At 49.0% G+C, this 22,865-nt stretch overlaps 7 protein-coding genes across 7 annotated transcripts; 2 read left to right on the plus strand and 5 right to left on the minus strand.

Annotated features, from left to right (window-relative positions):
* Positions 1-436: 436 nt before the first annotated feature.
* On the plus strand, positions 437-1,877 carry PENARI_c003G07600 (uncharacterized protein; the record flags this gene model as incomplete). The annotated part of the gene is made up of 2 exons (XM_022628533.1): positions 437-616; positions 690-1,877. 2 exons carry the CDS (start codon positions 437-439, stop codon positions 1,875-1,877), a joined length of 1,368 nt encoding a protein of 455 aa, XP_022491807.1.
* A 90-nt stretch (positions 1,878-1,967) lies between these two features.
* On the minus strand, positions 1,968-3,467 carry PENARI_c003G09485 (uncharacterized protein; the record flags this gene model as incomplete). The annotated part of the gene is made up of 3 exons (XM_022628664.1): positions 1,968-2,367; positions 2,507-3,093; positions 3,312-3,467. The coding sequence occupies 3 exons, from the start codon at positions 3,465-3,467 to the stop codon at positions 1,968-1,970; spliced, it is 1,143 nt and encodes a 380-aa protein (XP_022491522.1).
* Positions 3,468-4,042: 575 nt separating this feature from the next.
* PENARI_c003G04105 (uncharacterized protein) lies at positions 4,043-5,749 on the minus strand (the record flags this gene model as incomplete). The annotated part of the gene is made up of 4 exons (XM_022628277.1): positions 4,043-4,177; positions 4,233-4,992; positions 5,040-5,263; positions 5,318-5,749. The coding sequence occupies 4 exons, from the start codon at positions 5,747-5,749 to the stop codon at positions 4,043-4,045; spliced, it is 1,551 nt and encodes a 516-aa protein (XP_022491596.1).
* A 3,300-nt stretch (positions 5,750-9,049) lies between these two features.
* PENARI_c003G08552 (tubulin beta chain) lies at positions 9,050-10,859 on the minus strand (the record flags this gene model as incomplete). The annotated part of the gene is made up of 8 exons (XM_022628596.1): positions 9,050-9,083; positions 9,137-9,831; positions 9,881-10,336; positions 10,402-10,456; positions 10,511-10,552; positions 10,620-10,645; positions 10,720-10,743; positions 10,848-10,859. The coding sequence occupies 8 exons, from the start codon at positions 10,857-10,859 to the stop codon at positions 9,050-9,052; spliced, it is 1,344 nt and encodes a 447-aa protein (XP_022491545.1).
* Positions 10,860-11,274: 415 nt separating this feature from the next.
* PENARI_c003G03163 (U2 snRNP complex subunit CUS2) lies at positions 11,275-12,743 on the minus strand (the record flags this gene model as incomplete). The annotated part of the gene is made up of 6 exons (XM_022628212.1): positions 11,275-11,445; positions 11,497-11,652; positions 11,708-11,807; positions 11,861-12,279; positions 12,344-12,457; positions 12,552-12,743. The coding sequence occupies 6 exons, from the start codon at positions 12,741-12,743 to the stop codon at positions 11,275-11,277; spliced, it is 1,152 nt and encodes a 383-aa protein (XP_022491484.1).
* Positions 12,744-13,474: 731 nt separating this feature from the next.
* Positions 13,475-15,141, minus strand: PENARI_c003G06777 (ammonium permease MEP2; the record flags this gene model as incomplete). The annotated part of the gene is made up of 5 exons (XM_022628470.1): positions 13,475-13,820; positions 13,875-14,549; positions 14,612-14,866; positions 14,926-14,990; positions 15,058-15,141. 5 exons carry the CDS (start codon positions 15,139-15,141, stop codon positions 13,475-13,477), a joined length of 1,425 nt encoding a protein of 474 aa, XP_022491740.1.
* Positions 15,142-18,259: 3,118 nt separating this feature from the next.
* sskB (uncharacterized protein) lies at positions 18,260-22,327 on the plus strand (the record flags this gene model as incomplete). The annotated part of the gene is made up of 2 exons (XM_022628035.1): positions 18,260-20,016; positions 20,068-22,327. 2 exons carry the CDS (start codon positions 18,260-18,262, stop codon positions 22,325-22,327), a joined length of 4,017 nt encoding a protein of 1,338 aa, XP_022492010.1.
* Positions 22,328-22,865: the final 538 nt, after the last annotated feature.

Below are 22,865 nucleotides of genomic sequence, written 5' to 3' on the forward strand. Positions count from 1 at the left end.
CGCCATGTTGGACTTGTAATTTTCATTATGTCTTTTCATTCTCCTTGTTGATTTGACTTGACACTGATTTCGGTGCACGAAAGGGCTGTGGCGCAACGCTTTTGGTTGTTCAAAACTATGCATAGACTCCGCTTGGGATTCTTACTATCATTTGCATGTTGGTTGGGCCTGATTTGGCTGGCCCTTTTGCTTTTCAAGGCGTATATGTAGGCGCCACTTAGCATACTTTTTTCCTTTTTAATTGTTCAATTCAAAATTCTCTGAACATATGCTTCATCATTCTTTTTTCATTTTTTCACCGGTGTCCATCTCAGTAGACTTGACCGCGGAATTCACCGCGCGGAGTTGACATCCTCCGCCCCACATATCTATAAGTACATCAACCTGAACCTCCGCTCTTCATGCTTCACTTCTTCCATTCACTCACATCTTCACCATGGCAACCTTTCCCTCCCAAGCAGAATTGCAACAATTCTACATCGGCAAAGACATCAAAGATGTCCCCAAACCAGCAGCAATCCTGGACGTAGCAATAATCCGCCGTCACTGCGAAACAATGCTCCAGACAGTAAAAACCCTCAACGTCGGCTTCAGAGCTCACGTCAAAACCCACAAGGTAAACAATCCCCAATCTCAAACATAAACATAACCCCCCCCCCCACCACCATCAGCCTAACATACAACCCCAGACACCGGAAATCGCCAAACTCCAAATCGGCAACAACCCAATAGCAAACTTCATAGCCTCAACACCCCTAGAGATCGAAACAATGATCCCCCTCCTGCAATCCCTCCAAAAAACCCGACCAACAAACATCCTCTACGGCATCCCCCTAGTCCCCTCCCAAATACCGCGCCTAGCAAAAATAGCAAAAAAACTAGGCCCAAACTCCCTCTCCCTAATGATCGACCACCCAGACCAACTCCCCTTCCTAGCAGATTTCGCCAGGGAAGCAGGGAGTCCAGCAAATATCTTCGTCAAAGTCGATACGGGATATCACCGCGCCGGCTTGCCACCATCATCTCTTAACAAGAACGGTCTCCTTGAGAAAATCTCCGCGGCTGAAGCTGCTGGTACTGCATTCTTACTTGGTTTATATTCACACAGCAGTCTCAGTTATAATGGCTCAACACCGCAAATTGCAATGAGCCATTTAATCGCTGAGATTAGGGGATGCAAAGATGCCCTGGAGAGCAATGCCCATCTCCTCCTGAAAGAAAAGAAACGGGAATTGGTTATTAGCGTCGGGGCTACGCCGCAGGTTGTTTCTTCGCAGAATTTGCTGCGTGATGATTCTTGTGTTGAAGCGCGTGAACTGCGTTCTCTGCTGAAGGATCCGGATCTGAATGTTGAGTTGCATGCGGGTGTTTATCCGATACTGGATATGCAGCAGGTTTCTACGAATGCTGTTGCTGGCCTTGGTGGGATTGAGGATGAGATTGCGCTCTCGGTTTTGGCGGAGGTCTGTAGTGTTTATAATGATGGCGAGCGGGAGAGGGCTGAGGCGCTTGTTGCTGCTGGGACGTTGGCGCTTGGAAGGGAGCCTTGTGGGGGTTATGATGGGTGGGGAGTTGTTTCGTCTTGGAGGAGGGGTGGGGATGGGGATGGGGATGGCAGGTTGGTTGTTCAGAGGATTAGCCAGGAGCATGCTATTGTTGCTTGGGAGGGTGGGCTTGGATTGGAGAAGATTCCGTTGAGGGTTGGGCAGGTTGTTAAGATTTATCCGAATCATGCTTGTGTTACGGGGGCTTATTATGGGTGGTATTTTGTTGTTGATTCTGATTTGGATGGGGAGGCTGCGAGGGTTGTTGATGTTTGGGTTAGGGCTAGGGGGTGTGCGATTACGGATCCGTTGTTGGATCCAAGGAGTATCTGATATGTGTTTGTGTTGAAGTTGATACATGCCTTGTCCTATGATATTCTCTCTCTCTCTCTCTCTGGTATTTGTTACAACCTAATCACCAACTCAATGGAAAGGACATTTTCCAGTCCGATAGTCCTTCATTTGACCCATAAATTCCTCCAACTCCTTCCTCCCCTTCCCCTCAAACCTCTTCGGCCCAAGATCCGGAATACTATACCCAGCAGGCGAATACTTATCACCCTCATCACCAGGGACAGGTCTTCCAAGAGCCCAGGTCAACCACGCTGTCGGGCCCCAGCGGTTCCAGAGCGTCGGCTTGACGTAGTACGGTGCCGCTTCCCATTTTGTCAGGAAGTACCGCTCAAACTCATCTGGCTCTTCGGTAAATGATTGATAGCGCAGGATGTGTGGTCTTGGGGGCATTAGGTGGCGGAGGAATAGCTTGCGGGTTGTTAGGAGGATTGAGAAGATCGTACTCCAGAATGGGGTTGGGGGATCGTAGCTTTTTGTTAGTTGCATTGTTAGTTGCTGGGTTGATATCGATGGATATGATATAGACCCGGTCGATGGCCATGCATATATCCATGATAGACCAGATGATGGCGGAAACGAAAGGGGGTTGGGGGTTGCATAAAACTCACAGCATAGCCCTCCTCAATCTCTCATCCATCATAAACGAAACAAACTGCAACCCCACAGAATGCATCACCGTCGGCAGCATATAAACCAACACAGCAGTCGTCTGATCCGCAACCTCGCGATTCTTGACATGGGGAACCATACAACGAGCCTCATACTCCTCGCACCATTCATCGATCTCCTCAATCCACTGAATACCATCACGGAACCCACTCTTCCCAGAAGGCAGCGGATCATAACTAATATCAAGAGCATCACCAGCACTCTTCCAAAATGTCCCAATAGCACACCGTTCCATCTCACTCAAAGAACGCCACTCAAACCGGTCAATAAACCGGATAGGTTGCAGAGCGAATAATCCTAGCGTGTAGAGCATATCCTCTTCGAGGATTTGGCCAGAGGCTCTATACCCGCGATGTAGGAACCTGGTACGCGCGAGACCGAGGAAAGCGCGCTTGGATGTTGGGTTGTTGCCGACCATTTCTTGGACAAGCGCGCTTGTGTCTGTGTAGCGTTTCAGGGATGTTACTGGGTTAGAGAATTGGCTTGTTTTTGTTAGGAGGGTTGAGATTGTCGGGATGCCGTAGGTCTTTTTTGTAGATTTAGTATATGTTGGATCAAAGTTTTTAACTGGTTTACTGGATCAATTGTTCATACCCTGAATAAGGCGAATTGGAGGGACTTGATGAAAATGAATGGGAATTCAAGTTGCGCGATTTGTTTTTGGATTTGAAAGGCGTGTTCGTCGGTCATTTTGGACATAGAGGCTCGGGTTGGGTAGGGATATTGTTTTGTGAGATTTCGTACGCGTCGGTTACGTAGCGTGCTTGCTAATACTGGCCAGGCGAGGAGGAGGCATAGCATGTAGGTGAGGAGCTTGTGCTGGGATGTGAGAGTTTTGACAGCCTCTGATAGAGGTGATCCCTGCGACACCAATATGGTGTTGTCCGTGGTGTCGGTCATGTTGGATGCGACGAAAATTTGTGGAGGAGGACTTTGCCCGCAGTCTCCAGGGTTGTGTTGAGGTTGAAGTCCAAGTAGAGGAGGGAAAGTTAAAGTCGGTGTAACGTTGGAAAGTGATCGGCGTTCATAGATCTCCCAAACACAGTCAAATGGAGGATGTTTGATATTTGCCACTGTTATAGGACCTGATCCGACAAGTCTACAGTCACTTCATAAATATTGGATAAATAATGAGGATATAAATCTACAGTCTTTGGTGTGGGAAGCGACCGGAGTTTTCGGATATACGGAACGCCATGCATATGCCTCCGACGATCGACCAACAGTAATGAAGATATTGATTATTAGGAGGGCCATGGGGGCGTAGGTGCATGACTGAGACTGATATGTTTTTTTTATTAGACCATTAACCGAAACCGCTTCAAAATCACAAGATATGAATGTATTTAAACAATTAGAGAGCCCTGTGCAGCTTGAATCATCCCACGCTCTTTATACTTTCCCCACTATATACTCTTTGATCTGACAGCGGTATCTTCACCCCCGACTCACTGTTCATTATTTTCAACCTTCACTTAGCGACCGATATACCGCAGCTCCAATGCCCGCAAGGGTGGGAAGGACAGCATTGTAAAGCCTGCGGCCAGCCAGAGACCCAAGTCAGCCCCATCAGTGAGCCTCGCGATTGGGCCTGTATAATATGCTTGAGACTAGAGTCATAGTTTAGCATTATACAGTTCAGCGGGACTTGGAAACACAACATACCATGCCTACAATCGCACCAGCCCATCCAACAAAGAAAGAAACACTCGCCGCAAGCCCCATGGGCAGTTGAGCACGAGTATTCCAAGCAGACCAATCGTATCCTTTCCGCCGACGGAAAATAGCATCCTCTTGCACGACAATCACAAAGAAGATGACAACCCAGTATCCAATGAGAGGCAAGAAGGATTTGAAGACTTCGTAAAGAGAGTTGCGACCTCCCATCGCGCACGCAGCGTAGACAACCGTGGCGAGAGTCGTAGAGATAGGTCGTGGGATCTTGCCGAGGAACCCACCGAGCATTTGCAAGTTCATGCCCATGGAGTAAGCCCCTGGAGTGTTATTCGCGACCAAGGCAAGAACGTTGATCACAGCGCAGACTTTACCAAAACCGCCCAGACTGTCGTAGGCTGTCATCAGCACGCCGCCGGGGCCGGTGCCATATTTGTTAGAATAGTATGCTGAGCTCGCTATAACAGTGCCTAGTCCCATGCCAACAAGGAGAGTGATAGACATGGCCTGGGCGGAACCGAGGACGGTCACCAGGAACGTTCGCCAGCGCTTCATATGGGGTGGATAGTAGACGTAATAGTCTGCGGCGAGGGGAGCCCATGCGAGAGCAATAGACAGAATTAGAGAGAAGAAGGTGATGCGCTTGGCGCTGAGAGACTCTGGCGAGGCTGTTTGGATATTGAAGTCGAAGTGAGGTCCTGCTGAGCCCAGCATGACGCAGATTACCATGAGCTGGGGTAGCCAAGCAACTCTGCAGTCTGGTTAGTTTGTGCTGGGGCGCATGTATGTGGCTCTTACCGTTCATATATTTGGAAGATGCGCATGCCGAATAGTGCCATGACCAAGCTTGAGCCTGCGATGATAATGATGCCAACTATGACTGATAAATGGCCACCGGAGACCATTGATAGGATCTGGCCACCGACGACACTGTTCACCATGCTGTACCCGATATTGGTGAAGACGTTGAGGGCACAACAAACTTTGCTTGGATAGTAGCCCATGAAGTAGCGGGCCACGATCTGTCGAAGTGATTAGTACTCGATCTTGCAAACACATATGACAGATCCACATACCAAGGTTCGGTTTCCACTTCTAGGACCCCATGTACTCATATAACCAATAGTGGAAGTACCGACTATACACCCAAAAATGGCACATAAAGCCGCATCTTTGAAGCTGAGACCTAGGACAAGTGTGCCCATCGACCCGACGACAATATTATTTGTAGCAAGTGTCATACTAAACCACATGAGCATCATGTGCAGCGAAGTTGACGGCGTAACTTCCTCCCGCTTTTCAAGGGGAACAGGCTCAATGCCCCTGCTCTCCATACCCTTTAAGCCAGCAAGACATCGCTGGAACATTGATTGGGGCGGCTGAATCTCAAGTTTTTCGACAACTGTAGCATCGGAGGAGCTGTTGGAGGCGCTTTTATTGAGTTCAAACTGAGCTACGCTCTCAATGGACGGTGTGCTGTAGGCCTTTTCGACATCTTCAGGCTTCATTCTTGAAAGGAGAGAGTTGGCGTCGAGGCAAGTTGGTAACAATCCGTTAATGGAACCCTTTGATCCGTTCATAAACAGAGCAACTTGGGCTCGCAAAGAACTTGGCGGTATATACTGGATGTCGCAAATCTACAGCTATACAAAGATCAGAGAGAAAGAGAATCACCGGTGTAACGTGAGGAGGAGGGGAGCTCTGGCATGATAGATATAGGGAAAATGCTCCCAAGGCCAGTGCGTCGTCCTCCTCAGGCTGTTGGACCTGACATCACCCTGTCTTGCCAGTCGGGTGTACGACCCCAGGGACCCGGAAATGGGCATTCCTCAGCAATCAAGGCACCGAGAAGCTCATTAGCCAATAGGGAATACAAGAATCACATCAAACATAGACCCGGATTACTCCCCGGTGAACACGGTCCATAGCTCATGAACTAATCATCTGGTATCAAGCATCATCCCAGATTCAAATAGCATCATATCCAAACACCCCCAAGCACTTCATCGTAGGGTATCATAAGAATGGTAGGTGACAACTGTTCACCCTGTGCCCGTGATCCGCGCAATACTTCCATATGAGGTAAGTAGCATACTGGAAAGCTCCGACTATGCATCCTGCGGAATGCTAGCAAGGGCGGCTTTCTAATGATCTTATACGATGCTCAGATTTGTGAACCAGGTCTGCGGGGCGAGGGTGATCTACTAAAGCTCCGCTCTGCTTCCGCGAAAAATGTCTTCTAGTTGTCCTGTGATTGATCCGAAGAACTATCCACCATCTTTTTTGTGGTGATTCGCTCCAGATGGTGTGAGAGAGGTCTGAGGGAAGGGGTTAACACCGAGTAGTCTTTCTATTGGTTTACTTTGCTATTGTTCATAATTTGGCTTGGAGAACTCGCTTGTCATCGGCGTTACCCTATAGCCCTCCCGGGGAACACTGGATCTTTACTTCGTAAAGTATATTATTGCATGAATGCTTAAACATATGAACCGCAGACATTCCCGCTACATCCTGTTGCTCATAGCGTTAATTGTAGATCTCGGACATTTGTGAGATCCCTAATTATGCATACTACGTAGCGCCTCTACCTCAGATATGTTTCCGCAGGTTTTACAGCCAAGCTTTCCTCCCGTTGACCCACAAGCCGGAATCCGTGATCGTGAAGCCGAGACAGTCCCATTTTTACCGCGACAAAATGTGCGACTTAAAGAGATGCCGATTCTCCTAAGTGTTATTTTCCCTTTCGGGTAAAGTCAACATTTTTATTGCCGAGTTTATGACGCGTTCTCCACATGAGCTACTTGTAGTTCGAGTATGCTTAACTTATCTGCTATTCATATCTTCTAGGGTTAGCTCCACATCAAAACAACTCCAGGACGTTGTCAGTATGAGAGATTTGTTATTATCTGCGACGATAGACATAGGATCGGGAGTAAGTTGAGTGCTGCCTTGATTATATAGTTGGGGATTCTCAAGGCTATTTAGACTTTTTGTTGGTCTATGCTTTATCTGCAATGTATGTAGCTCCAGTTCGAATAGGATGATCCGGTTTGTAATGTATTAGTACTCTCTTCGTACGGATAATAATAGCTATTAATGATGTCAAGCTGGTGAACATCAAATTAGATGATGTTGGATGATGGACATGATGTTAGAATAGGTTCTCTTATGACGGAATGAAGAGGTTATTAGTCCCATGTGAAAACGAAGAAGTCTTCAGCGCACGTCCTACCTAGGCATATATCTGAAGAAAGACGAAATAAAGAAGTTGTTAATATCAATTGACCTTTACATTGTCCTATTTAACTCTACCTGTTTAGGCCAAGAAACTTTGGAAACTGTTCATATATAATCGGACCTTACTCGTCCCTTGGGAAAGAATTTCTGTTCGAATACGTCCAACAGAGTCGTCCTCAAGCCTCAAAGCAAATCAGCTCGGCGCATAGCTATAAAATTCCCTGTAATACGTGTGATTAGATTGTTCACTCTAAATTTCTTTTATATTAAATACCGAATGGGCTTTCTAAAAAGCTAATCGCCTAGTCCGTTTTCTTCCTACTCGAGGTGTAGCAGTCTAGGTTCCTGTGGGGAAGAAGATAAGTCCTTAAGTCTGTCTGGGATAATATTCTGACGAGGGCTAAATGAGGAAGGCGTGTATTGCGGCTGAAGAGCAATCGAGGTAGCTTAGAGAAGGTGTATATAAAGAATCCTAGTTCGTGGGGTTAGAATAATGAGCCTTTCAATCCTCTAGGCATCCAATGAGGCTTCAGTGATTAAGATTTTGATGAAGAGTGTTTTGATGTTGTTTCTCTTGGCTGTCTGATTTATGCAGTGGTAAATGCTTCCGAAGGTTTAAGTACGTTTCAACTTCTTCACCTATCCTTTCAACACTCACAACAAAAGCCATCCTACATCCTTCACCAAGCTTGAATTTGAAAGAGTACGCCACCCAAGTCATCATTGAAGCCGAGTCACAAGCTGGGGCAACAACAGTGCCAGGCAGCTCCTCGTGTGACCTCGGCAGCGTCACCCCTTTCAACAAATCAAGTCGAGCCTGAAAATGACATATCAACAAATCAAAATGTCAGCGCCGGCCCCGAAGACCTCTGAGAGTGATAACGAAGGCCAATATCAGAACGTGAAAGTCTGGGGTACCTCCGTCGGGAAACTAGATGAGGAACTTTGGGACTGTGAACACCTAGCCATCAAGTAGAAGGTCTAAATGATAGTCTAGCCTAATTTGAAAGAGCCGAATCTATATATACCTACTTGAAAACTATATCCATGGATCTTACCTGAAGTCATTAGGGCAAGACACGTTATTCTACTAGGACGTACTATGCCATATCATCACCTGGGCACCTTCTCGCGGTTGACGTTTTCTTCGTTGAGTAGATAAGGCAGTATAAAATCGAATTACAATGCCCAGGACCAGGAATATTCGATGCTGTGTTTCCATGCTTCCATATCCCGGTGTATACAAAACAAGAAGACGTAGTGAAGGACGGAACTAAAACATAACCAAAATCACTGAGCCAAACCATAGCAACTCAACATACATACTACATCCAAGGATTAGACTACAGATTAAGATGTGGAAAGTCATATTGCCAATTGCTTTTCCACTATGTGCTATTCTGGAGGGATCGAACAAATCACCCAAGCCGAGTAGGAAGATAGACAGAAAAAATGTAAATTAGGAGCGCTCAAACAAATTGGATTCGGGGCGCAAGCCCACAAAGCCGGTCCGAATGGTAGAGAATGTAGGCTTGACAAGGGTATTATGAACAAATCTCAGGGAGACTTATTTAGACCTCCTCGTCGACAACGTCCTCAGCGAGGCTAGAAAGAATAGTTAGCGGTAATTCGCATTTAAAAGGGACGGGGATGCTTACTACTCCTCCTCGCCCTCGGAGATGGAGGCCTCCTGGTACTGCTGGTACTCGGAGACAAGGTCGTTCATGTTGCTCTCAGCCTCAGTGAACTCCATCTCGTCCATACCCTCACCAGTGTACCAGTGCAAGAAAGCCTTGCGACGGAACATAGCAGTGAACTGGTCACCGATACGCTTGAAGAGCTCCTGGATGGAGGTGGAGTTTCCGACGAAGGTGGAAGACATCTTGAGGCCACGAGGGGGAACGGAGCACAGAGCGGTCTGGACGTTGTTGGGGATCCACTCAACGAAGTAGCTCTGGTTCTTGTTCTGGATGTTGCGCATCTGGTCCTCAACCTCCTTCATGGAGACCTTACCGCGGAAGAGAGCAGAGCAGGTGAGGTAACGGCCGTTACGGAAGTCGGAAGCAGCCATCATGTTCTTGGGGTCGAACATCTGCTGGGTCAACTCGGGAACGCTGACCTGGCGGTACTGGTAGCCGCTGCGGCTGGTCAGGGGAGCGAAGCCGACCATGAAGAAGTGCAGACGGGGGAAGGGCACCATGTTGACGGCGAGCTTGCGGAGGTCGGAGTTGAGCTGGCCGGGGAAACGAAGGGAGGTGGTCACACCGGACATGACGGCGGAGACGAGGTGGTTCAGGTCACCGTACGAGGGCTGGGACAGCTTGAGGGTACGCATGCAGATGTCGTACAGAGCCTAAATTTCGTCAGTAATGAGCCATTGCTGGTTCCCACGCATTGCATACCTCGTTATCGATACAGAAGGTCTCGTCGGAGTGCTCAACGAGCTGGTGGATGGAGAGGGTGGCGTTGTAAGGCTCAACAACGGTGTCGGAAACCTTGGGAGAAGGAACGACGGAGAAGGTGGCCATCATACGGTCGGGGAACTCCTCACGGATCTTGGAAATCAGGAGTGTGCCCATACCGGCACCAGTACCACCACCGAGGGAGTGGGTGATCTGGAAACCTTGGAGGCAGTCACAAGATTCGGCCTCACGGCGGACGACATCGATGACCTGGTCAACGAGCTCGGCACCCTCAGTGTAGTGACCCTTAGCCCAGTTGTTACCAGCACCGGACTGACCGAAGACGAAGTTGTCGGGGCGGAAAAGCTTGCCGAAAGGACCGGAGCGGACAGCGTCCATGGTGCCGGGCTCCAAGTCGACGAGGACGGCACGGGGAACATACTTGTCACCGTGGGCCTGAGGGGTCAAAACATACTAGTCAGATAATGCTTAAGCAACCAATTATAACATATTGTACTCACATGGTTGAAGTAGACGTTCATGCGCTCGAGCTGGAGGTCGGAGGTACCGTTGTACCTAACAAGATATCAGCTGCCCAATCCACCACAAGAAATCCCACATTGAACTTACTGTCCATCGCCATCGAGACCGTGCTCACCGGAGATGGTTTGCCTGTAATCCAGTCAGAAAATTGTGAACCAATGACGCGAAAAAAGTTTCAATATATGTCTGCACGTACCAGAAAGCGGCACCAATTTGGTTACCCTGTCATCCAAGTCCAATTTAGTCCCAATCCAAAAGCCGTTCGCAAAGGTATCCATCGTCAAGGTCGAACTTACACACTGGCCGGTTTGGAGGTGAACCTATGGAGCATTGGGGGTTAGCAAAAGATCTGTTTAGAACGGGTGGGGGTGGTTCAGGGGAAAGAAAACAAAAGACATAAACGCGTCTATTGGGGACCACATACAATCTCACGCATCTTGAAGGTGAATCCGTAGGAAAATAGGGGGAGTATCGACTGGAGAGGATAGGGAGAAGGAGAAAGAGAGAGGATGGGTTGAGCGGTGTGTGTGGGATCAACAAGTCAACAACTGATGGGTTCAGGGGGGGGATGCCTGATTGGGCATAGCTCCATCACGGGACTTCGGGGGAGGTGCGAACCACACTTCACTTTTCTTTGGGCGCGTGGAGGACAACAACAACTCTTCGTTTACACTACGCTTATACTACACTTGCACCGTCATACTCTTTCAGTGCTTCATTGTCACTCTTACACTATTGTACATCGGGTATTCGCTTAGAAATTTGCAGACATTAACCTCACTTCACCTCACCACACCGCACCTCCCCGCACCTCACCGCACCTTCCTATCTCATCCTCTTCACTTGTACGTTCACTTGCCCTCGAGAAAATCTCCGAATCGGTCAAGACGCTTCTGCTCCTCTGCCTCGGTATCAATTCCCTCGAGGGCATCGCGTTGGGTGCCAGACCTGCGGTATCTCTCACGGCTGGTTTGGACGTAGGCGACAACTTCGAGACCGCTGAACTTGCGACCAGAAAAGGCCTGGAATATGATTAGTAGCTGTAATGATCCAGATCAAAAATAATAGCATACCTCGACACAATTGCGGGCAGCAGCTGGATCCTTAAAACGGACAGTGACCACCCCCTCGGGCTCAAGGTCGTAAAGCACAGTGTTGGTAACCTCGCCAAACTTTTCACACTCATTGCGGATATCCTCTTTGATTTCAAGAATGGCAGCTGGGTCGTCCTATAATTCATGTCAGCGAGGACTCAGTCATCCATTACACGGATGGGTAACCCACATCCAGTTCCTTAAGCGTGAACATGTGCTTCAAAGTGACCATGTGGGCATACTTGTTGTAGACTTGGCCCTCCTCTTCGGAATCCCAGCAGCCGAGTTTCCTGTACAAAGGAAGTCAGCATAGCATCCCCGAAGTTGAACGCTGATCACATACTCGTTGAATCGCTTTGCGCGCTCTGCAATTTTTCGCTGATCCGTCTTGGACCTGGTCGACTGCTTTTGGTTCTGATCCGGCTGATTCGCCTCATCACTCTTCCAGGCAGCATCGGCGGCCTGGACTCGCATCGGACCATCGGGCCCGGTGACACCATAACGGAAATCCGTCTCATCGAGCATCTGGATCGCAATGTCTACCGACTCAGACCGGAAGTACACGACCAGGGCGTCGCCCTTGAAGTTACCAGCTTCATCCTCGTACATCTTGATCCGAGGCTTTCCGGTGTCGATCTCCTCAGTGATGAGTCCGAACTTCTTGAAAACAGTATTGATTTCCTCCATGGTCGCGTCGAGGGGGATTGAGGTGACATAAACGGCGCAGTTCACGCGGGGCTTCTTCTGCTTCGGCTCATTGGCCTGGAAAGGGAGAAAGTTCTTTCGTTAGCGTCAACCCAAGAAAAGCGAAATCTGCGACTCTTACCGCGTCATGGTTCTGCTTTTTGCGCTTGCGATCCCGGGGGTGAGCGGGCTCAGTCTCGTCGACGCCTTCGACCTTGTAGGCCTCCTGCTGCTGGCGCAAGAGCTCCTCGTCGATCTAGAAGGAACGTCGAATTAGCACCAAGAACGTCATGAGCAACCCAAGCTGGCATTCGGCCGCCGCCAGGGAGCAAGAGAAGGGGCCTACATACCGACTCGACCCAGCGCTTGATACCGGTATCCCAGAGGAACTCACGGTCATCATCAGTCTCCAGAATGTACTGGTTGTCAAGCTTGGAGAAAGACACGCGCGGATCCTTATCGAACTCCGACGGATCAGTAGGGAAGCTGCCCGCAGGCACGGAGCCTGCACGGCTCGCAGTTTCAGAGGTTCCCGAGTCCATTTTGACAAATGACTGGTTGAATGAGGTTTTTGGGACAAAACAAATGGGTATGGGATTATTCAATTCCGCGGAGGTGGAGAAGAATGGCGGAAGTTATTTGGCGGGGCGGGATTTCGGAATATCACTGAGCGCGGAGCGGCACATGTGACAGCTCCGGGCGGGCCCACTTTGACCAACGACTCAGTCAACTGGCAGGTACCTAATCAGGAAGGCACCACCCTGGGTATGGACACCAGTCTTGCCCACGTGGCCATCTTAATTTATTCATGCACACTGGGAAATTAGGCGACATGCTGTATGCATATACATACGTAGACTTGCCATCAACATCCCGTGAAGACAAGTTGGGCCATGCAACAGCGAATACCACCTACATGTATAGCGAATAAAAATCTGTGCAATAGTTACTTTGGCTATAAGCAAGATTTACTAGATATACAGAATCCTTTGTGCTTTTTATATCTACTTGTTCCTCTGAAAGGCTTTTTTTTGATTAGTGATATTTGGGTATCAGAAATATGCTAACAAAGTGAAGAATGGAATACCCTTTATCCAGAAGAATATCCTAAAAGGAACCTGCAATTTTAAAGAAAACACCACACCGAAAATGAAACCGGTAGAAAGAAAAGGCGAAAAGAGAAAGGAAAATGACCACAAATGATAGAAAGAGGCAAACAGCCCGAGTATTAAGTATTAAGGAACAAGTCAGCCCAAAAGAACGAACATGCTGATTAGGCCTTGGTGTCAATGGTTGCGTCCTCTCCGGTGGGAGTCATGGTGCGCTTGGAGCTAGTCTCCGCGGCCTCCACGCCGTTGACAACGTCACGGCGGATCTCGACGTAGTCGTAAGCGAACTCGCCAATCTCGGCATCGTCAATACCCATGATCTCATCTTCCTCAGGGGCACGAAGGCTGAGGCCGGGGATGAGGTTAATCAGGAAGAGGATGAGGCAGGTTCCGAAGAAGGAGTAGGCAAAGCCAGACACGGAGTCGGCAAGCTGGTAGCCGAGCTGGACCCAGTGGTGGTTAATCCAGCCACCGGCAATCTCAGTACCGTCAAGAGCGGCAATGTAGTTTCTGGAGAGACTGTTAGCTTATAGTTCAGCGTGGTCAAGATAGAGTGCAACTTACGCAGCGAAGAGACCGGTCAGGAGGTTTCCAACAAGACCACCAATGGTGTGGACAGCAAAGATATCGAGGGCATCGTCAATGCCAATGAGGAATTTGAGCTTGGTAGCGTAGTTGCAGGCAACGGCACCAACAACACCAAAGATAAACGCAGCCCAGGGAGTGACAAAGCCAGAGCCAGGAGTAATGGCAACAAGACCAGCAATGACACCAGAGCAGAAGCCAACGGTAGACCACTTGCGCTCCAGACGGTAGTCGAGCAAACACCAGGTCACACCTCCGACAGATGCGGCAAGGTTAGTGACAACGGCGGCCATGACAGCGCGGAGGTTAGCCGAGAGAGCAGAGCCAGCATTGAAACCGAACCATCCAACCCAGAGGAAGACTGTGCCAATGACGACGTGCGTGACATTGTGAGGGCGGTAGTTGAGCTCGTGGGTTCCGTGACCGCGACGCTTGCCCAGCATCAAGGAGTAGGCCAGGGCAGCAGATCCGGAAGCAATGTGGACGGGGGTACCACCGGCATAGTCAAGACCTCCGAGCTTGTATACCCAGCCCGCCGGGTTCCATGTCCAGCAGGCAATGGGGTCGTAGATGATGGTGGTCCAGATGAACATGAAGATAATACAGGGGAGCATGCGGCCACGCTCGGCGACAGCACCGACTGCGAGAGCCACACTAATTGCGAAGATATTGTCAGTGTGATTTCTTTTGCGGTTTTGACGTTGTGTGATACTCACGTAATGGCAGCGAACATGCCCTGGAAGATGGCGAACAGAAGGTCGGGAACCTTGCTGCTTCCAACAGATGGAGCAGCCAGAACGTTGCGGAAGCCGAAGTTCTCGAGATCACCGATATATTTACCAGCTGAGTGGGAAAAGGCCAGCGAATAACCCCAGAAGAACCATTGGAATGAAACTACTCCGACCGACATTATAGACAGCCATATCAGGGAGAGGGCAGACTTTCGTCGAGCGAGACCAGAGTAGAAGAATCTATGAGAATGCAGTTAGTGAATGTTCTCCTGAAATGAGGAAATATAATCAATTCATACCCAACTCCAGGAATCATAAGCAGCACAAGGGCTGATGAGGTGATTACCCATGCGATATCTCCAGACTACATTATCATTATTAGTTGACAGTTCCACTGGCTGTGTGTGATAGGCTGAATAATAGCTGCGTACACTGTAAAACATGTTCAAGTCCTCAGTGAGCGAGTCACCACCGGTGGCAATGGTGCCATTGTACTCAACCGGATACGCCGACATAGTGAAGGCTGTGTACCACAGAAGAGATAAGGGTACGAGTTATCTGCAGTGAAGTGACACAGATCTCAACAATCCAAGATCTAGAAAGAGGAAGGGCGGGATAAAAAAAGATCCTGTTCAAGCACCTGGCTGAATAAAAGGAGAGAAAAGTGATATGTCTACCCTGCAGGGACACGAGATAATTAAATAACAGACCGGAATTGCTCCACACAAAGCTACCAGACCATCGATCTTAGTTCCGATAGCGGGAGCCGGTTATTATGATTTATGAAATGATTCATCTGATCAGACTGATAGCAGTAGCCAAGTCAGCCCACTGAGCCATGTCTGGGTCTATGGGCGGGGCCCCGTACGTACTCCCTAGTCTTTAACCGGGGGAATACGGGTCCGTTTCACATACATTCACGGGCATATACTTCTAGTCTTCTTTGAGATACGGAGTAGTATACTTAGCATAAGATCTGTGGCATTGTTTACACAGAATTGTATGCCTGTTTGCTCTGCTGCTTCTGTCTAGGAACTATAACCCCCTGACGGAAGAATGCATCTCGGAGAACATGTAAGCATTAGGCCCCGATAAGCAGGGGAGGATAATAAAGTGATAGACAGATTGGGTCATTTCAGTGACGAGAGTAATAGGGAAGAAATCGACATTGCAGGGCTGACAGTGGTCCACGACTGGCTGTAGATATGACCAAACTGGCCAATCAGAGCCATTTGCTTATCTCGACTTAGGGCTTCCAGGCTTGGTTACTTGTACATCGCTTAACCCGCAATACAATTCGCTCTACTTCCTTATTGTCAAGCCATGAATGCTCCAAAATTAGAATTAGATGCCTATAGGATTCCAGTCGAACCATCCTACCTTGCCGTGGAAGGTGAAGCTGTAGGCCATTGGGGCTCTTATCATAGCCATCCCGTCAGCCAATCAACGTGCAATATACCTTATCAGAGCTAGAGACCGGACTATGCGAGGGATATATTATTCTTATTATCGAGCTTTCCGCCAGCTCACGGTTCTTGTTTCGGAGTGCGCCTCGTAATATCAAGAGCCTGCCATGGATACGAATGCTCGGATATTAAATTGGTGTAATTTCCAAGGTATTATGCATAGAAGATACTGAGTGCGCCATGTACAGTGCTGTACATGGTTCTAGCATATGCCCGACTAACACCGACACCTGTCTCCCGGTACTGTCCCGGTTCCACACGGATTGAACAGAGAACGCATGGGGGCGAAAGACTAAAGCCTTCCATGCGGTTTGGGGGCTTGAGTCAAGATAAGCATGTTGTCTCCCATTGGCGGGGCCGCTCTTCGGCATCCCGGGTCTTAGCGCCCCGGGCCCGCGGAAACTGTAGTACATGCATGGTATGGAGAATACTCTGATATGCATCTCATTACGCTATTGATACTCCTGGCTTCCTATTAATAGTAATAGTATAGTGGAATATTGATCACCGTAGCCAAGTATTTCGCAAGTCATGATGTGTGCTTTGCATGAAAATAGTTTTCGATCATATGCACAGTGCAGTCTGCAGTATCCATTCAGAAACAACGAAGTCGTCATTGCGTGAATTCAGTCCGTGCAGATCTTCTCCAGGGCCCCAGTCAACTGTCAGTTAATCGACCCTTGAGCTCAAATCGGATCCACTGATCGACGGCCTTCAAGATCGTCGACGATCAAGCGTGGATGCAAAGCCCTTCTAGTCAGGGGTAGTTCTTCTAAATTTATAAATCGTAAGACGTAGTGACGTTTACATGGTGTGGGCACATGATGACATGTACTCGTAAATTAAGTTTAATGTAGTTTATACAGTACGTAGTAGAGATGCATGCTGTATGAAGTGTACTTCTAGACTAGTCAATCTAGTAATCTCAAGCGTTCTACATGTTGAAGACTATTGCCAAAATTGCTTTTTTAGATTCACATTGGTTGCTTCGATGAGCAGATCATCCCATCCTTCGATAAGCATGAGGTACTTGTCCATCTCCTTCTGGTCTTAGATCATCAAAACAATGGAGCTATTAGATAGGCTTTTTGACGCATGAATGATCGTTTTTTGTATCAATGGTTTTTTTTCGGAGCAAACCCTGTGCTCTTTGCACCTTGCTATTCTGTTCGATCTGCATTCAGTGATCGCCACGGATGCGAGTCAAGCCACATTTGGGAAATATACACCACCACTTGCCAGTACAATGGGCCTGTCGTATTCCCTTGCTTTGCCAACGCAGTCCATTAACCTGATACATGCTGGTCCGTCTCATCGCGAGGAAGACATAACATTATCATCAGTCGCAACCTAGATGAATGGAACCTTGGGTCAATCCACAACGCTGTTTGGTGGTGGATCGCCATGCCAGCCTTGGATAGTTTGCTTTTTTAGTAGTTTACTGGCCTTGCTCGCCAGGTAATCGGCAACCAATCAGTAGGCATACAGCTACCATACAGATCCCTGTTTGTGCTGCTTTCTCTTGCTTAAGCAAAGAGTCCTGTCAGCGTATCTCGGAGGAGACGCCATATCCCTGCTAGAAAATCACATCATTAGGTAGACCCAGCGATCAGCATCAGCCGGCAGTCGCGGACTATTAAGACACGCTTTTTCCATTTCAAAAAAGATGCGCCCAGAGCATCCAGTCCCAGAACACATGTTTTATAGAAATAATCTGCCTACATATCAAAGCTCTAGATTTATATTATAGTCCACCCCGACGTTTGGTCACCTGTCCTGGGCGCAAATCCAATCAGTTTGAACGAATGGCATTGGAATAAAACATCGCTGTGACACTTTATGAGCTCTGTGCAAAACAAGGCCAAGGGCCAAAACAAGGAAATCTCTGTTTCAAAAGTACGTGGCTGTAGCATATAATGAGACAGGTTCATTTCAAGACTGGCCGCGTAGACTGGGGCTTGGACCTAATATAAATGCTGGACAGACATTGAACCACGTAGGAACTAAGTATCGAACAGGAAAAGATACTCGGCAGATCGGAAGGTCAGTGGTGGGCGGCGGGGAAGATCCCTGACATCCGGCCGTTTTCCGCCACAACTGCACCGCCACACACGCCCCTATCACTTCGCAAGCTCCAACCCCGACGTGATCACCACACATATCCACCATGGAGCACCCGGACATCCCCAGTCCTGATTCAGATGGCTCAGGGTCCTCTGATGAGTACCCTCCCCAGTATCCCAGGGCCAACTCATCATTCGGAGAGATTCCTGAAGGCGCAATCCAAACGCCTGCCACGACCATCACGTCTTCCCCTCCAAATCATTCCCAGGGTCTCGCCTCATGGCCTAGTACCCCGTCAACACGACCACGGGGCGCTAGTGTTGGCGTTGCCTCTATTCTCGACAAGTCTGATGGCCTTTCCATGGCCGGCGACCCACGACTTCAGCGTCCGTCCGTCCCTGTACGAACTCCCTCCCACACCTATGCCCCGCAACGGCGACCACCACAGTACATAAGCCTTCAAGAAGACCGTCAACGATCTTCATCAGCCAAACGCGGAACCCGGCGCGATCCGAACGCGCAATACCGAGCCCAAGAGAAAGCCTACGTTCAGCGGATTCGAGCGAACCCACAAGCTTGGTATCATCATTTCAAAGACGCGCAGACAAACAGCATGATAGAGGGAGACGCCGATCTAGAAGACCCTTCTCCCTCATCAGAGGTAGCCTTCGAAGATGATTCCTACGACCCCGATACCCAGCTCTTCCTTGCGGATGATAACCTACCGACGACGGAAGAACTCAAGCATCCCAAGAACCAGGAGCGACTTGAGTGGCATTCAATGTTGGCATCAGTGCTGAAAGGCGATGTGGTGAAACAAGAGAAGCAGCGGTTGATTGGGTCCGCGGAATCCAAACGGTCAGCGGCCCAAAGCTATGCTCTTTGGATTGGGGTTCGGGCAAGGACATGCGGCCGAAGTCTTCCTCTTCAGCGAAAACTGATTGAGGACGCTCGGTCGCGTCTTGGCCCCGTTATCGAGGATATCATCAGTTTCCAGATTAAAGGCGAGACTGAGATTGGTAAACCCCCGAGAAAACAGGTCGAGGATGTTGTGGAAAAGGTCGAGCGGTGCGAGGTTCTTTACTCCTCTCACAAAGAGATGGAAATTGCGAATCCCCGTGTCGCTTCCGAGGAGTTCGTCTCCAGTCGCGCCGCTATCTTTTCGTGGCACAACATCACGGCCTTGATCAACACCGAGCTGGCTGTGTTGCAGAGCTGGGTTGGAAATGAGGCTCTCGACTTCAGCCAGCCCAGGGTCAAGTCTGCCAAGAACGACCTTTCAGATGGCTCCTCCTTCCTGGATCGCATTATGAAGGAAGATGGCCTGAAGACTCTCCAGGATGAGGACGGCATGCTTCTTAGAATACTTGCGGTCATTCAGAAAGCAAAGAGTACTCTGATTGAGAACGCAGAAGCGTTTGCGGCGCGTCATTTGCCGCCATATATCGAGGAACTGTTAACTCTGATTAACTTCCCCTCCCGGCTTATCCAGGAGATCATTCGAGTCCGTCTGTCCTATGCCAAGAACATGAAAGATCCGGCTCAACAGGCTCCGATCCTGATCGACCAGATGATTTCCCAGTTTCAGATTCTGATGAAGGTTGCGGTTGATATTAAGTTCCGTTACCTTGATGTCTCGAGGCCAGAACCTGGCTGGGACTTGCCACCATGTGTCGACGAGAACTTCGATAACTCAGTATTGGATGCCATGAAATACTATTTTCGATTGCTCAACTGGAAATTGAACGCCAACAAGAATACCTTCAAAGAAGCCGAAATCTTGGAACAGGAATGGGGATATTCCTACGATATCGGCCGCCGTCTCGACGGTGGAGATATCGAGGTCGCTGAACAGTTCAGGTATGTTTCCCATCGTTAGTATTACTCACTACTCGCGCTGACAAACCAAAGTGCTTTGACTGCGAGATCACTGCAACGTCTCATGATTCATTTCGAACGCGAACTAGTACCGAGACCTCAGGAAACCGTGTCGGACATGGACAAGCGATACAAGAGTATCTTGGATTCAACGCGTATTCGCCAACGCAAGCTGTATCGATTCTCCAAGTTCTTGTGCCAGCTTTTCGAAAATGCTTCCGAATACAACATCACCACCGACATAGCATATGATTTCTTCGAGGCACTCTTAATCTCCGACCACTTCCTCGTTACTTCCTCCGCAGCTGGTGGTCAGAAAGGAGTTTATTTAGTTGCGCATCCTGCTTTGTGGAACCGTCCTGTTGACATCCAGGCCATTCTATCTACTTCATTCAAGGAAGATGACACGGCCGAGGATGTCCACACCCCATATGTCCTGGTCATCCGCCCTGAAAGACCTCTTGCGTGGGCAGGCAAGCAAATGCAAGTAGATTTTTTGGAGCACCCAACCGATGTGCGGCTGGGCAAGCTGCGTCTAGTTGTCGAAGGCATGCAGGAACGCCTGCAAAATGCTCGGATGGAATTATCGCGACTCACGGGAATTCAGCTTGATATGGTTATCGAACAGCGTGCCAATCTTGGTCGTGTCAACGTGGAGTTGAACAAAATCAAAAAAATCTCTTTCAAGCTGTCCATGACTATCATGGATAGTGTGGCTGTCATCAAAGACCAGCTGCGAGAGATCAAGTGGGAGAACAACGATTTGATTCAGGCCTGTTATGCATTTGCAACTGAGTTCGGCAAACGGTCCTCCAATTATGTTGACGCCAACAGACGCGCGATGAACAGCGCTCGGTTGGTGGAGTTGTCTCTTGACTGGGTCTCGTTCGTCTGTGATGAGTGCGATGCTGCAGACCGAAAGACTTTCAAGTGGGCTGTCGCTGCTCTTGAATTCGCGATGGCGATTACATCCAGCCGGCATCTTCTGTCCATGGATGAGGACCAGTTCAGCAGCCTCAGATTGAAGGTTGCAGGGTGTATGTCTCTCCTTATTTCCCACTTCGATATTATGGGTGCTCGCTCCTCGCTCGCAGCAAAGAACGAGAAACGCATGGAAGAGCGCAATGGTGCCCGACAGATTGGCGCTGGCCGGATCACCAGTGACGAAGAAGCGTCAAAGCTTGTTCGTGACACATGGCATGCCCGTGTTTTGGAGATTGAAGAGCGAAGAATCGAGGAAGATGCCAAGCGCCAAGCTCTAGGACGAGTGCTGGAAGGATCTAATGAGGCTGATCGATCTCTCACGGTTCTTTCTTCATCTGCCACAAATGTCACTTTGCGTTGGCAGCAGGGCCAGTTCATCGGAGGAGGTACATTTGGTTCCGTCTATGTGGCCATCAACTTGGACAGCAATTATTTGATGGCTGTCAAGGAGATTCGTCTTCAAGACCCGCAACTCATCCCCAAGATCGCCCAGCAAATTCGAGACGAAATGGGCGTACTTGAGGTGCTCGATCATCCTAATATTGTCTCCTACCATGGCATTGAGGTGCATCGTGACAAGGTTTACATCTTCATGGAGTACTGTTCCGGTGGTTCGCTTGCTAGCTTACTGGAGCACGGCCGCATCGAGGACGAAACAGTCATCATGGTTTATGCACTCCAACTCCTGGAGGGTCTCGCTTATCTCCATGAAGCCCGCATTGTGCATCGAGACATCAAGCCCGAAAACATTCTGCTTGATCACAACGGTGTCATCAAATACGTTGACTTTGGTGCCGCCAAGATCATTGCCCGCTCAGGCCGGACAGTTGTCCCCAATGAAGGCCCAGTGGGTGGTGGTCACAAAGACCCCATGCTGAACAAAGAGCCAACGCGCAAGAATCAAAAGACAACCACCGGAACTCCTATGTACATGTCCCCCGAAGTCATTCGCGGCGACGCCTCAGACCTGGCCAACCGCCAAGGAGCCGTGGACATCTGGTCTCTAGGCTGTGTGGTTCTGGAAATGGCCACAGGCCGTCGTCCATGGTCCACCCTAGACAACGAGTGGGCGATCATGTACAATATCGCGCAAGGCAAGCAGCCGGCGCTTCCATCCAGCGACCAACTCAGCGACATGGGCATTGACTTCGTGCGCCGCTGCTTCGAATGCGATCCCAGTCGCCGCCCGACCGCCGCCGAACTCCTGCAGCACGAATGGATCGTTTCCATCCGCCAACAGGTCGTCATGGAACCCCCCACCCCGGGCAGCGAATACAGCAGCAGTGGCAGCTCTACTAATGGTCGCTAAGGCTCCACATACCTGTGACCTCTCTCTTCTGCGACTCTCTTTTTCTACGCTGTTGTCATCTGCTTTCACGAGACAACTTCCGAACTTTGCTTATCATGGAACCTAAAAGCGTTTCACTTTTTCCCAAGCCAAACCACACTCGCTCGATCTCGCCATTTTCGAATGGCGTCGCATGTGATACCCCTGCTCGCTTCTTTTTGTTGTTTTGTCATGTCATATCATGATCCCTCAGCTCATAACGCCGTCTCATAATTACGGTCCTATTTTATTTATGCCTTGGACCGCACATCTACGCATTCCGGTTTTTTGTTTATTCTTGTCTTTTGTTATTTGCGTACGATTTCTTGTTCTGGGCGTCGGTTTTTGTGGCGTCCTTTTGTCACTTGTTGTATGACACTCGGATGTAAACGAATTAGGAGTTGTCTTTAGTGTATGTGCTTTTCATTGCATCGTTCTTTTGGCATATCTAGCATATACTGTTACCCCTTTGGGTTTCACTCTATCAATATATTTCATATAGGCTGGAAATTTCGTGGTC

The sequence above is a fragment of the Penicillium arizonense genome (genome assembly GCF_001773325.1).
Source record: "Penicillium arizonense strain CBS 141311 chromosome Unknown PENARI_contig003, whole genome shotgun sequence".
NCBI classification, from domain to species: Eukaryota; Fungi; Ascomycota; class Eurotiomycetes; order Eurotiales; family Aspergillaceae; genus Penicillium; species Penicillium arizonense.